This window comes from Neovison vison, chromosome 9 (assembly GCF_020171115.1).
Source record: "Neovison vison isolate M4711 chromosome 9, ASM_NN_V1, whole genome shotgun sequence".
Taxonomy (NCBI): domain Eukaryota; kingdom Metazoa; phylum Chordata; class Mammalia; order Carnivora; family Mustelidae; genus Neogale; species Neogale vison.
Genome location: NC_058099.1, coordinates 2,967,088 through 2,981,000, shown reverse-complemented (window position 1 = coordinate 2,981,000; position 13,913 = coordinate 2,967,088). Strand labels below are relative to the sequence as shown.

The following is a 13,913-nucleotide window of genomic DNA, read 5'->3' as shown; positions in this document are numbered from 1 at the left end:
CTTGGGGCTGTACCTGGTCCCAGCTTGCTGCCATCTCCGTGGAGTGTGGCATAGAGGCAGCCTCCACCCCGGACGGCTCCCAGGGCCCTGCTGGTGCCCATCGCCAGCAGAGCCTGCCTTGGCGACGTCTCCTGCTTCTGCACGCAGGCCTCCCCTTTGTCAGGCAGAGAAGAATCCCCCGTCCCGCCCCCCATGTTCCCGGGGTGGCACGTCGTCCGTGCTGCGCTGGCAGAGCGAGATCGGCCTGTCTGTCGTGTGCAGCTCGCCCTGCGTGGGGATGAGCAAGAACAGCCATGCTCGGGTGAAAACGGTGTCACAGGTGTCACGGGGAGGAAGGGGCAGAGGAGGTGAGGACCGTCAGCCACCTGGCGCTTTTGTGATGCCAAGAGACAGTTTCCTGGTTACTGTCCTCAAAGTCAGGATGGCCCAGCTCGGGGGCAGAAGGCTCCTCGCGGCTGGGGCAGCCCCAAGGCCCGGGCAAGGGAGGCGGCACTGGGTGCCCCTCATTTAGCCTGTGGGGCCAAGGCGCCGGCTCTCTTGCCTGTAAAGTCACGTCACAGTCGTGGGCACGGAGCTGAGCTGGGCTGCTGTGGGTCAGAGCATTTTAGATTATGGAGTCCTGCACGAGACGCAGGTGGTGACGTGGCCGCCCTTGCAGAGCAACGTGGCTCTTGGGGGTTGGGACGGGCCCTGGGGGCACGGGGAGTGGGAAGCAACCCCTCTGCCGTGTCTCTGTGCGGGGCGCCGGCTGCTCGGCTGCACCCGCGGCTCGGAGCGGGGCTCCCTGTGGAGCGACACAGCTCCTGCCAGTGCACGCAGGGCCGTGGTCTGGTGGAGGGATGGTAGAAAAGATGCTGGCAATACAAGGATAAGTGGTTTTTCCAAAGGACTGGTTTTCTCTGTGTTTCTCGAGGAGACAGTGCAGAGGCTCGTTGAGGGAGTGGTTGATTCCGTTCCACATTGACCATGTGCGGTTCAGAGGAGCACGCGTGTGCCGCATGGCGGGGCGGGCTGGATTTGAAGGAGGGAGGGTCTTCATCTGGGGCTGGTAGGATAAAGGGAGAGCAGAACCTTGAGAAGATGCCAGTCGGCATGCTCGTGTTGCGTGTGCTCCGCGTGCCTGTGACAGCAGGTGACAGTGGTGCCACCAAGCGGATTGTGAACCCCGGGCAGATTCCTTAATCTCTTTGACCCTCATCCCCCATCCCGCCTCTTCCACCCGGCACACTTCCGCAGGTGGTGGCTGGGTAAGAAAGCTTGTGAAGGACAGTGTAGTTGACTTTGTTTTGGATGCAAGACTGGTGGGGAGCTTTTCTTGCCATTTTAACTGTGCCTGGGCAGAAAGTCAGGGCAGGCCTTTCTATGGAGGTGACATTTGTGTTGAAATCTATGAATAAGGCAGCAAGTACAAGTTGGAGGAAAGCATGTTCCTCCAAGAAAGAGCAGGTGCAAAGGTCCTGGGGCAGGAGTGCGCTTGGACCTGTCCGACTTGAGGGGAGGAATGAATGAGGAAGAGATGAGGGTACAAGTCAGCTGATGAAATGGCAGAAATGTGCAGAATCTGGAAGGTTCTGAGGGCACCCAGAAAGTGATCTTGCCTATAGACATGCATGCCTTGCTGAGGGCTAGGCAACCCTCAGGGGTCCTTTCCAACTGAGGTTAGGATTTGAAGAATCACATACTTCAATCTTGAGCAGAATGTTTTTTCTTACCATGGAAGTGCAGGATGTGGGAACAGCTGGCAGATGTTGGGGCCCGGGGGAGGTCTGCCTGGAAAAAGAGCAGCCCAGTCAGCGCGGCTGGTTTGGAGGAGGTGTGGGAGCCTGGCTGCTGGCTGCTGCCCGGGGACACAGACTTTATCCTGCTTGTGCTCAGAGCTGGGCACCCGGATGGCACCGCTGAGTCACGGTAGGGGGGCGGCTGCAGAGGGACACAGGGACCAGTGGCTGCTTTCCAGCCCTTCCTCTCATCTGGGGCTGCGGGCTGAGCCTGCGGCCAGACAGCCTGTAGTTCTCGGGGCACAGCAGCACACAATCCTGCCTTTGGGGTTACCAGGGTGTTCACGGGGGCTGACAGCCGTTCTTACCTCCGCGTGGGAAGCCAGCATGTTCCCGCTGTCTCTGTGCCCGGTTAGACTCAGGAGGGTTATTGCAGTGTGGCTGGTGCCGCTGTGGCCTTGGGTCGGGTTCGATTCAGCATCATTGTCATGGGCAGCGTCATGACCCAGGGCTGTTTCGTGGGGTGCTGTTTGGGGCCTCCCTACACCGGGAACCCCGGCAGGTGGGACTGAGCACCGCACGAGTAGCCACAGGGCTCAGTGTCCGCCGCCCCGCAGACCGGGGCTGGGGGTGCCTCTGCTTGTGTGCGGAACGTGCTTAGTAAGAAGACTCAGAACAAGGAAGCCAGACCAAGTCCCATCGCGAAAACCATACCGTCGCGGACGTCGAGGAGTGCGTTCCTTCCGCTGCTTTCCCGCTTCCGCGTCTGGCTTGATTATTCATCGCAGTTCTACCAAACGTTCAGGGTTAGCCCTTGGGGCAGGTCTTCATTTTCTCACATACTCTTTCTGGGCAGTGGGTGCTTTTATTTTTTTAAGCATGAAAGGACAGTGTGTCATGGAAATTCCCAGTAAACAGTGAAACCCTGCGCTTGTGAGGCAGGGACGAGGAGGCAGACAGGAGGCTTTTTGGCAAGATGAATGGGAAGAGAAGTGAGGCTGACAGGCTGGGGAGGCCCCCCCAACAGGGCCGCGGGGGTGCGTATGGAGGGCGGGGGCAGCTGCCGTGCAGGAGGCAGCGTGCAGGATGGAGGCCGCCCAGAGCACCGTGTGGCAGGTGGAGGCCACCGCCTGGAGGGCCCCGTGTGCAGGTGGGGGCCGCCGCGGTGGAGGGGGTGGCGTGCGGGGGGGCGCCACGGTGGAGGGCACTGCTGGCACCGCACCGAGCTGCCCGCTCTGGGCCATCTGCTGCCCTAATTGGATGCGAGTATTAACTGTCCTTCCTTCGTTCCGTGTAATCCGAGACTCCAGGAAGATGTGACCTGTAGTTCCTGAAGGTTTTGTGATTCTTGCTGGGAGCCCTCTGAAGTGGCCTCGGGACAGGACTTGGTTTCAGGGAAGCAACATGAGCAGAACAGTGTTTGGTCCTCGGTGGTGAAAGCCAGCGGTGGGTCTTTCCACGGCGTGGACACTGGTCACTGGCTTCATGAGGACGGAGGAGGAGGACGAGTAGTTTCAGCACAAGTGGTGCCTTAGTTGGGAAACTGGGAGGCTACGGACTTGGCCACGTCCAGAAGTGCTCGTGTGGTGCGGGATCTGGTCGTGTCTGGTGGCTTCTCTCCTCCCAGGCCCGTGTTCGATGTAGCCTCTGAAGTTCAAGATTGCAGCGAGGCCCCGGGAAGCCCGTGTGACGTGATTGTTAACCAGATGACAGTGCCCTGTCAGCATGCCTGGCAGTATGGGGCCTCCTCGGGCTCTGTGCGGGACCCGCGGGAGCCCCCACGTGGCACTCCCTTCGCTGCAGGGGACCAGGAGTGGACCCGCCCACCGCCCCTGGTGGCCCCATGGGCAGCATCTGGGGAGCGCCTGGGTTCCGCTGGGAGCGCCCCGCCTGGGGAGCGTCCTGCTGCGGTGTCTGCAGACCGCCGTGCTCCGTGTCCTGCTTCCTCGGGCTGCCCCTAAGAAGCCGGGAGGTGTCTGGCAGCGTTAACCGGGACATCCTCGGGGGAGGGATCAGATCTTTTCAAGAGAGAATCTCCCTTTTTGGAGGATACTTGGGAAGCCGTGCCTTTGAGACTGGCCGTCACAGGCCAACGAAGCACGTGTCTGCCTGTGCGCACCGCGCCTCGGCGCTGCCGTGCGCCAGGCCCCGCTGTGCCCAGGTGTCCCGCCCGTCAGATGGGGGATGAGATGACGTACCGGCCACGTTCGGGGGGGGGGGAGGGTGGTCTGTCTGTAAGAAGGGAGGAAGGGAGGGAGCCAGAGGTCACCCACCCACAGGGCCAGCTGGGCGCCATCTCCCGGGCTCAGACTTGAGTCCCCACGCAGGTGCACACAGGCTCTGGGAGATAAGCAGAGATGTGCGGTCAGCCCAGGCCTGATGTTGGGGGGACCCGGGGTCTTTGGCAGGAAGTGCGTGGGGCAAAGGGCTGTAGTCACAGCCTCCTGACCAGTGAAACTTAAGGAGAGGTTGAATCCTGAGGGGGTAGAGAGAGAGACTCGGTGTGACCGCGGCCACGGCTGGCTGGGACCGGGCGGCGGGGCTGTTGAGTGAAGCGGTTTTGGAGGCAGGGGCCGCCCGGCCGGAGACCTTGTGGTAGTCACATGTGGCGACATTCCCACGAGAAAATCCTTGAAGATAAGCAAAATATGTGTGAAACCGCCCCTGTTCTACTCTTAGGACCGGTGCCAGCCTTTGAGGGTCTGGGGGAGGTGTCCATGGAAGGTAGAAGTCGCTTCCCCGAAAGAATGCGGCTCAGACACCGCGGCCACAGGTTCTCATTTGCACGAGTGCCCAGGAGTGTCATCGCTAGGCTCGCGCGGCCGGGCCTCCGTCTGCGGGCGCTCTCGGCGGCCCCTTGGGAAGGCCAGCACCCGCCCGCTTCCGTCCGGCAGAGCCGTGCTCGGGTGGGAGCGGGGCGGCTTGCACACTGGGCAGAAGTCCGTGGGCCGTGTTGTCCGCGATGGGAGAGCCCTGCAGCCTGGGGAGGCTGTGTTCCCCCCTCCAGCCTGACGCAGGAATGCTCTGGGCACGTGAGGGCTAGATTCGGGACCGGAGGGGGGCGTGGGCCGGTGAGCCAGTGGCCCATGCGGATGCGGGCACACAGCCACACTGAAGGTCACGCTCCTGCTTTTCAGACTGGTCTGCTGCCATCCGCGTTGCGGCTCTGGACTGCGGAGAGGAGGAGAACTACGAGGTGTGCCGAGCCTATGACATCCACTTCTACCCCACCTTCCGGGTGAGCACCCTGCCTGTCTCGCGGCCGGCTCTCCTCCCGTTCCACCCAAGGGGCACCTGCCCACGAGATCTACTGCGTGTGTAACTCCTGCACCCGGGCATGTGGGGGGCTGTCACTTGGGACTCGGCAGGAACTCGTTTGCACAGGGTCACCCCTGGCGTTCCACCCTCTTGGGCTGTATGTGTCGTGGGGGGCTGTAGCAGTAGCAGAGGAGGGTGGGGTCTGCAGCCACAGACCCGGTGGGTATGGCCATGCTAGGGAGCCACCGTGGGCTCCCCAGGCCAGGTCTGTCTTCCTGCTCCCCTGTCTGTGTGGCCTGTGTCTGGCTCGGGGCCCTCTGGCGCACCATGTATATGGTGGGTCAGGTTGTCAGAGCGACACTGGCAGGTGGCCTTCGGGTGGCCCTACAGGCAGGTTTCACTGTGTCTTTTTTTTTTTTTTTTTTTTTTTTTTAAGATTTTATTTATTTGAGGTGCCTGGGGGGCTCAGAGGGTTGAGCCTCTGCCTTCGGCTCAGGTCATGATCTAAGGGTCCTGGGATTGAGTCCCGCATCGGGCTCTCTGCTCAGCAGGGAGCCTGCTTCCTCCTCTCTCTCTGCCCGCCTCTCTGCCTGCTTGTGATCTGTCAAGTAAATAAATAAATAAATAAATAATCTTTAAAAAAAAAAAAAGTTTTTATTTATTTGACAGAGAGAGACAGCGAGAGAGGGAACCCAAATGGGGGGAGTCAGAGAGGGAGAAGCAGGCTTCCCGCTGAGCAGAGAGCCCTATGTGGGGCTCAGTCCCAGGACCCGGGATATGACCTGAGCCGAAGGCAGATGCTTAATGACTGAGCCACCCAAGCGCCCTGATCTTACCCTTTTCTTCCACGGGAGCGCCGAGAGTAAACAGATCTGTTGAGAAGGTTCCGAAGGTGCACATGTAGGGACCGTGTGCACCTGTGTGTGCGCTGCGGTCCCGTGTGGGAGCAGGGTGCATCGGGATGGTATTTACATCCCAGAAAACAGCGGCCTCTGAGGAAGCTTGGAGGCCCTGAGTCTTCTAGCCCCAAAACCCTTCTAGCTCCGTGCAGCCTGGGGCCGGGTGCTGTCCTGCTGCTCCCGTGGCCGGGCTCCGTGGCAGTCGCGCCTCCGCCCCCAGGGACGCTCCTCCAGAACTTCCCAGCCTCGCCCTCACCTTCCCTGTGTGAGTTTTACTGTGTTTTAGCGCCACACGCAGGGTGCTGTGCCGGCTGTGAGCCCCAGGCCTTTGGTCTTCCGCTGAACAGGGTTGCCGAGAGCTCCTGCACCCTCGGCGGTGGCTCCGGAGCCCTGAGAACGCCTGTCTGCGTGACCGCGGCTACGTCTTCTGTTCACGGGCGCCGTGTCCCTCAACTGCTCCTTCCGTGTGCCTGATCGCGCTCGGGGCTTTGCAGCTTTCGTGACTGATCGGCAGGAGTCCCGGGCATGTTCTTGACACTGACCTTTCTTTCAGTGCGAGAACAGAGAGGCTCGTCCCCCGGTTTGCTGTTCTACCCTCTTCCGCATCTCTTCTAGCGAAGAAGGTTTTTAACTTGAAGAGTTTCTTTTCTTCCACCCCGAGATGTCCTGTGGCATCTGTCACCCGCCCCATAGGTCAGAGCCGGCCACTAGGATGCACGTTGGTGCCGGGAGTCAGGGAAAGCACCAGCTGCACGGCCTGGCTTCTGGCCCTGCTGGGTCAGAGACTGTAGATCACAGAACCCCGATGTGTCTGCCCGGAAACACGGATGGCTGCAGACGTGCATGGAAATGTGCGGCTCCTTTTCAGTTAACGGGAACTTGCTGGAGCAGATTAACTCAAGCTCTTTTAAGACGATGGTCATTTTCTTGCTTCAAGATTAAACATTTGCACGGGGGCACCTCAGGGGCTTAGCAGGTTAAGCCATCTGCCTTTGGCTCAGGTCATGATCTCAGGGTCCTGGGATCGAGCCCCGCATTGGGCTCTCTGCTCGGCGGGGAACCTTCTTCCCCCCTCTCTCTGCCTGCCTCTCTGCCTACTTGTGATCTCTGTCAAATAAATTAAAAAAAAATCTTTAAAAAGAAACAAGAGATTAAACATGTGCACAGACACCAGGTCTGGCTGTTCATTACTTGTTCTGTGTTTTTTTCTCTTAGTATTTCAAGGCGTTTACAAAGGACTTTACAACTGGAGAAAATTTTAAAGGTAAAGACAAGTTTTATATTTTGTTGTCAGAGTCGCCTCATAAACCTGTTCAAGCGAAGGTGATGTCAGGAGAGCAGGGAGCCCGTGGGACGGGGTCCGTGGGCCTCCACGCCAGCATCAGCGAATCCGCGTCGGCACCTCTGACCACCTGTCCTCGGACAGCTCAAGCAGTGCCATAATTTCGGCAACAATTTTTTATTCCAGGGTTTGCCTTCCTTGCTAAATTTGACAGTGAAATCTTTTTTTTTTTTTTTTTTAAGTAAACTCCTTACTCAAAAAATATTTGGAGAAGTTCATGAACTACGTGCTTGCCTAGTGAATTGTATGAGGGACCCCACCCCCACCCTGGGAGCCAGTGCCCAGGTCAGGGTCCCGGGGACAGCGGGTCTCCAACAGGGTCAACCAGGGTGTTCCGAACGCTCCGTCTCCACGCCGTGTGTGTGAGATTGGCCCCTGGTGCCCGTTTGTCCCCACAGCAGTCACCGTGTGCTCTGTCCTGTGCACCCACCGTGGTCTGTCGACAACCATCGGTGCGTCCTGCCCGTGTCCGTGCGGTGCCGGGTGGGGCCCTGGGGCGGTGGCACTCTGCGCGGTGACAATGGCACGCCTGCCCGCAGGGCCCGACCGAGAGCTGCAGACGGTGAGGCGGACGATGGTTGACTTCCTGCAGAACCACACGGACGGAGACAGGCCGCCTGCTTGCCCGCCGTTGGACCCCATTCCGTGCGTACTTGCGTGAAGAGGGGAGTGTCGGGACTGGAGCCGAATTCCGTCAACACGGATTGCATTAAGTGGTGTGGGTGCTGCATGGGAGGGCCAGCCCGCTGCCCTCGGAAGCCCTGAAAGCCTCTTTGTTTCTCTCCAAGGCCCAGCGACGTCCTTTCCCTTGTGGACACTCGCAGTGGCCATTACGTGGCCGTCCTGTTTGAGAGCCACGGCTCCTATGTCGGCCGTGAGGTACCGTGTCCGTGTCTGTCCCCATCTGTCCGTGAGCGTGCCGCGATTCGGTTCCCCCTCGGTAATGACCTCCTCCTCCTGCCTCTGGCCTTCCTGCATCTCGCTCCTGTTGATTCTTGGGGCATTGTGTCCCTCAGCGGATTGGCTGGTTCGCAGAAAACACTGAGACGGGGGCTCGATGGCGAAGCGGGGGCCCAAGTGGGGCCCCCCAGACCCAGCTTTCAGGGCGCCCTGCCTCTTCCCTCGAGGTTCTTCATTTCTTACTCATAGGCATCGCCATCAGGATCTTTTCTTGGCTGTGTTAGAAACACTCAACTTTGCCGCCAGGTCCAAGATGATATAAAACATCGTTTCTACGGTGGAGCTTTCTTCTGTTCTTTTTCCATACATGGGGTCTGAAGCCCCTGCCCCTGGTGCCAGACTACGGCGTGGAGGACGGAAGGTCCCTCAGAGGGCGGAGGCAGCGGCTGGCGGCTGGGGCTCTCCTGCTTGTGCCCAGCGCCTTCCTCGTCCTTCCGCTCACGGTGCTGCCTGCCTCCTGGCCATGGCGGCGCCTCGGGGAGCTCTGGGAGGGGAGGCAGGACACGGTGTGCTCCTGGCGGGTGCGCTGGCCGGTGCGCGCTCACGCGGAGGCTACGAGGGTCAGCAGTCTGAACACCGTGCTGTGCCTGTGCCTCCCGAGTTCCGGCGAAATCGTGCCGCCGTCTCTGTGGCTGACCGGAGCTCCCTGGGCGGCGGGGAGGCCAGGAGGAGCCACCAGCAGCAGGACCCGGCATTCTCACCTGGCACCCCCCACGCTGTCCCAGGGCTGCCTCTCCCTGATGTGCACTTGTGTCCTCGGGCTCCCCTCCCTTCCCACACGCAGGGATGACGGGCAGGGGCTGTCCCCAGGGCGGGTGGCTGCGGCCATTCCCCGGAGGGCACTCTGCAGTGGGGCTGGGTGTGGAGAGCCTGGTGCGCCCCTCCGGCAACGCCCCCGCTTGGGACACGCGTACCCTTTGGCTGAAAGAAGTTGACAGGTGTGGGCTCCGCACCCGATCGCGTTGGTGGCGCGCCAGGCTTGGGGGTCATCTCTCAAGCTGTTCCAGCTCCTACGGATTTGCTGCTGTGGTCCTTCTGCTGCTCCGTCCCTGTGCCTGTGCCCTCAGCCTGAGCAGGGCTGGACGGGGGAGGCGGGGAGGGAAGGACGGGCTTCGTCCAGATAACGCCGTTCACGGTGTTCATGCTCACGCTGCTTTGGGATGGGTCAGGGCGACGTTTCCTGAGACGCGGCCCTCCACAAGGAAGGTGACATTGCTTTCTCCGTCCACAGGTCATCTTAGACCTGCTTCCGTACGAGAACATCGTGGTGAAGAGAGTGCTGAACGCAGAGAAGGGCTTCCTGGAGAAACTCGGTGTCTCTTCCCTTCCCTCCTGTTACTTGATTTACCCAAATGGGACGCGTGGATTAATTAATGTGTAAGTGCCATTTGGCCTCAGGAGTCTTGCGACCTCTGGTAGGATCTGGAGACCCCTCCAAATGTGGGAGCCTCCTCTGGGCAAGATGCCACGCGCCTCGTCACAGTTACGAGCACAGAACCCGCCTGGACGCCATCTGCACGCCCCAAGTGCCACTAGAAAGTGAACAGCCCGATGCAGGGTGGGAAGAGCCGTAGGTGGGAAGGTGAGATGGGGTCCTGGGGCCTGTGGTGTCTGCCCTAGCCCCAGGAGGCCTGCCTGCCCTGGGGGTTGCCCGCCCAGCCCCTGGCTTGGAGGTGCCCACATAGCCGGCCATGACTCGGCTGCTCTTGGCGCGTCTCAGTGTACTGGGACGCGGCTCAGCCAGGACGCGCTTCCTCCATCCCTGGGCTCCTGGCTCGTCTGGGAAGAGGCCTCCCCAGAGCCTCGGATGTGCCCCCGTCCTTGGGTAGGTTTCCCTTCTTAAGAAGCAGAAGTCAGGGTGGGTGTGGCCACCTCCGTAGATTGGGTCGCTCATGCCGTCCTCTGCGAGCGGGCTTGTCCCGGCCGGGCCCTCTGGGGCTGGCCCTGCAGCAGAGGATGCCAGCGCCACATCTGCAACAGGAGCTATCCCCGACAGAGTGTCCCTGAGCGGAATGCCATTTTGAAGAAAAACGCTTGTTCTACATAAAAGCCCCGTCTGTAGCACTTCTCCACATGAAGTGACGCGGATACTGGAGCCAGAAGGAGCCATGAATGTCATTGATAAGCCCTGAGCTCCTTTGGAGGGCTCGGGAATCACTTTACACACCCTGAGTGCGTGCTCCTCCCCACCCGGGTGTGGGCCCCCCGGCCCCCGGATGCCCCCGTGGCCCCGACTGTATGACACCCTCCTTGCAGCTGGCAGGGTACCGGCAGAGGTCCTGGGTATGCCAGAAGCCGCAGCTGAGGAAACCTGTTACTGGTCCTCATTGTGGCTACAGCTCGGTGATTTCTGCCCAGGTTGGGGGCTGGCCCGCTGCGCTGCCTGCATCCCACAAGCTTGCAATGAAGGCCCAGAGCGTGGGTGGGCTGGGGCGTCCGGACAGGCTCCGTCCATTGCAGAGGGAGGGCTCTTCTCGCTCGGGGAACCGGGTGCCTGGGTGACCGGCGCGTGCTCCGACACCTGCGGAGGGGGACCAGGCCCCTGGAGGCGCCCTGGCCCGCGCCCACACCTGGCCCCCTTTCTCGCAGCGGGAAGCCCCTCCGATCGTTTTTTTCCTCTTATTTGAAGTCGTTGCCGGATGTGAGGAAAAAATTGCTTTCGTTGCCTGAAAAACCCAACAAGGACGAGAATCCCGAAGTCGTGGTTTGGAGAGAATTTGACAGGCAGGTACCCTCCGGCCTGAGCTGTCCCGGGCGAGGCTGCATGCACGGGCGCCCCTGCAGCCCTGAGCGGTGGGCTTCGCTCAGACACGCCCCTGCCGGCTGTGGGGGAGGTGTCGCTGTCGTCCTGGGGGTGGTGGCAGGGGTCCCTCAGGGGCGGGCGCAGGGGGAGAGCACGTTCAGGCGACGAAGGGGCTCAGCCGGCCCTGCGGTGTTTGCTCTCAGGTCGAAGCTCTACACGGCGGACCTGGAGTCGGGGCTGCACCACCTCCTGAGGGGAGAGCTGGCCGCCCACAAGGCCCTTGCGGGGGCCGAGCTGCGGACACTCAAGGACTTCGTCACCGTCCTCGCCAGGGTGCGCCGCGTCTCACCTGGGCCACAGGGGGTGCTCAGGAGGGCACCCGGGGGTGTGGCAGGGATCACAGCCGGCCTCAGTTGGAGGACTGCTCTGTCTCCAGCGGCGCGGGCCTGCGCTGGCTTCGTCCCTGCTCAGCACGCGCCAGTTCTGAGCCCCGGTCATGTGGCGGAGGCCAGGTCGCTGCTTGCCGGGTGACCAGATGAGGTGTCAGGGCGGGGCTGGGGACGGAGCAGGGAGGCTACGGCAGGCAGAGGGCAGGAGGAGGCCGCCCAGCAGCCCTCCCTGTGCAGGGTGTCCAGTGGGCCGGGTGCAGGGGTGGCAGCACCCCACCTTCACTGGTGGGCGGAGCGGTGAGGGTGCACAGGTGGGTTAGTGTCGTTCGGGAGCTGTGGCTGTTGGGTCCCCTTTCTGCCATGAGCCCTTAATTCCCGGGCCAAGAACCCAAGGCCTGCTGTTTTCCCTGGGCCAGAGCAGCGGGAAGCAGGAGGTCATCCCTCTTCCCCAAGGAGTGCCTGGGGCCCCTCTGCGCTCTCACGTCGGGGAAGGCCTCGGTCACAGTGGCCTGAGGACAAAGCCCTTTGCCCCATGTCTGGCATTGCAGTCATGCCTGTTGTCTCGAAGAAAGGGAAGCTTTGCTCGGAAGGACTTCCTCGGGGCACCCGGCTCTGTCGATGGCTCTGCAGCTCTTGATTTCAGGGTTGGGGGTTCAGGCCCCACACTGGGCATAGTGATGACTTAAAAATAGATAAAGGGCTTCTCTCGCATCAGGTAAGGGGCTTGGTACAGTAATTCCTGTTCAACACTTCCACGGTGTGTCGCACACTTGTGTCCCGTCACTTCGGAAAGAGAAGGCAGGCCAGACTCACAGCCCCAGGAGTAGCGAGCCACGTGATGTGTTCCCAGTGAAGAAAGGTGGTGTAGGCAGGCGGTGGCCCGCGGTGCCGGTCCCGGCTCAGAGCCCCGCGGTCCTCCGTCCTCTGCCTCCTCGTCCTCTGCCTCAGGCGCGCAGCTCTGTGGTCAGGGTGACCGTCCGTTGTTCTTTCTGAAGCTTGGCGGGACCCAGAAGCTAGAGGCCGGCGTGTCGCTAGCAGCACGTTGTGACGTGCGGGAAACAGGGTTCTGCAGCTGTGAGCTGTGCTGGCCCTGGGCCGCTGGGCCTCTGCCGACTCTGAGCTCTGGGCGCTGTGTCGGGTGCTCGGGGAAGGGCCACGCCCGCCGGTTGCGGAGCCGGTGCTGCTCTGAGCGTGAGGGGCCGCAGCTGCGCAGCTGCGCGGCGGGCACAGACCCTCCATTAACCAGCACACGCGCCCTCCGGGGTGAGAGCCCCTGTGGGGTGCGCCCCTGCCACGGGGTTCCGTAGTCAGACAGCAGAGGGGAGGCGGAGGGAGCGTGGAGCGCCGCAGGCGGGCCTGCGTGTGTTGGCTCGAGGCCAGATAAGTCCGTCACGTGCTTCCAGAAAGTGCTGCAGGGCCCTCCACCCCATGATGCAAAAGTCAGGTCGTGGCCATGTCGTCTGTCACTGTGAAGCAGTTGCTGGCTGGGGCTCCGAGCTGGTGGGTGAGGCGCAAGCGGCCGTGAGAACCGGGGACCCGCCTGCGGCTCCTCCGTCCCCCTACTCTGTGCTCCAGACAGACCCTCCACCCCAATACTAGGGGAGAGCCCTCGGACCTCTCCCAGCAGACTGGTGGGTCCGTGTCCGGCAGACCCCACCTGGCCTAGGTCCCCAGGGATGGCTGTGCCATGGGCGGCGTCTCCCCCGAACTGTCTTAAGTACGGTCCCTCCTTGCACAGCTGTTCCCCGGCCGGGCGCCGGTCAAGAAGCTGCTGGAGACGCTGCAGGAGTGGTTGGCCAGCCTTCCCCTGGACAGGATCCCCTACAATGCCGTCCTCGATCTGGTCAACAACAAGATGCGGGTGAGCCCATGCCCCAGAGCCCACGCCCCGCCTGTCCACGTCCTCCTGCTCTCCCTCCCCACCCAGGGGCCCGGCCGCGTCCCCCCCGCTACACCCCACAGGTCCCACTGTCCCAGGACGCGCTCTGTGCACGCCACCTCTGCCTGCGGCGCGGCCGGCCGAGGCCACAGGAGGTATGCTGTGACACAGCAGTTGATGGGTGCTCGGCCTCGTGTGTTACTTGTATTTGTAGTAAACGCCTCAGTCTTACACACAACAGGCTGATAAAACCATGTGCTCCGTGAGCCGCAGGGAGGCCCTGCCGGAGCGCCCCAGGCCAGTTCTCCTCCCTCCTGCCCCAGCTCTCGGAAGCCTTCCAGTCAGGATGCGACCCGGGGCAGGACGCAAGCCCATATGAGCCACACGTCGGTGCTCGCAGGCGCCATACTGTCCGGCAGCACAGAGATGTGCTGGGTGCTGGCCTTGACCTCCCCCTAACCTGGAGGCCCTCACAGGCTCCTCGGCTACAGGGTCTGTCCGCATGCACGTCCCTGTGGGAGCCACGTGCTTCAGGCCCCGTGGACAAGCCCTGTGCCAGCTGGCCTGCCAGGAGACGCCGGCCGTGGCTGTGGACTTGGTGTTAGAAGCCCCTACGTGGCTGCGGGCAGGCTCTTAGGGCCTCGGCGCTCCACCGATGCCGCTGTGGGCCACACCTGCTCTGGCTGAGAGCCGCGGGACCGCTGGGTGGTTTCCTCTCACCCTGC

General features: G+C 61.7%; 1 protein-coding gene across 1 annotated transcript in view; it reads left to right on the top strand.

Annotated features, from left to right (window-relative positions):
- QSOX2 (quiescin sulfhydryl oxidase 2) overlaps window positions 1-13,913 on the top strand; it is a 34,452-nt gene that overhangs the window by 12,046 nt on the left and 8,493 nt on the right. The window contains exons 5-12 of the mRNA XM_044264371.1: window positions 4,856-4,956; window positions 7,091-7,139; window positions 7,757-7,862; window positions 8,006-8,096; window positions 9,409-9,554; window positions 10,767-10,901; window positions 11,124-11,253; window positions 13,048-13,170. Of these exons, the coding sequence (XP_044120306.1) occupies window positions 4,856-4,956; window positions 7,091-7,139; window positions 7,757-7,862; window positions 8,006-8,096; window positions 9,409-9,554; window positions 10,767-10,901; window positions 11,124-11,253; window positions 13,048-13,170 (881 nt within the window). The remainder of the gene's footprint in view (window positions 1-4,855; window positions 4,957-7,090; window positions 7,140-7,756; window positions 7,863-8,005; window positions 8,097-9,408; window positions 9,555-10,766; window positions 10,902-11,123; window positions 11,254-13,047; window positions 13,171-13,913) is intronic.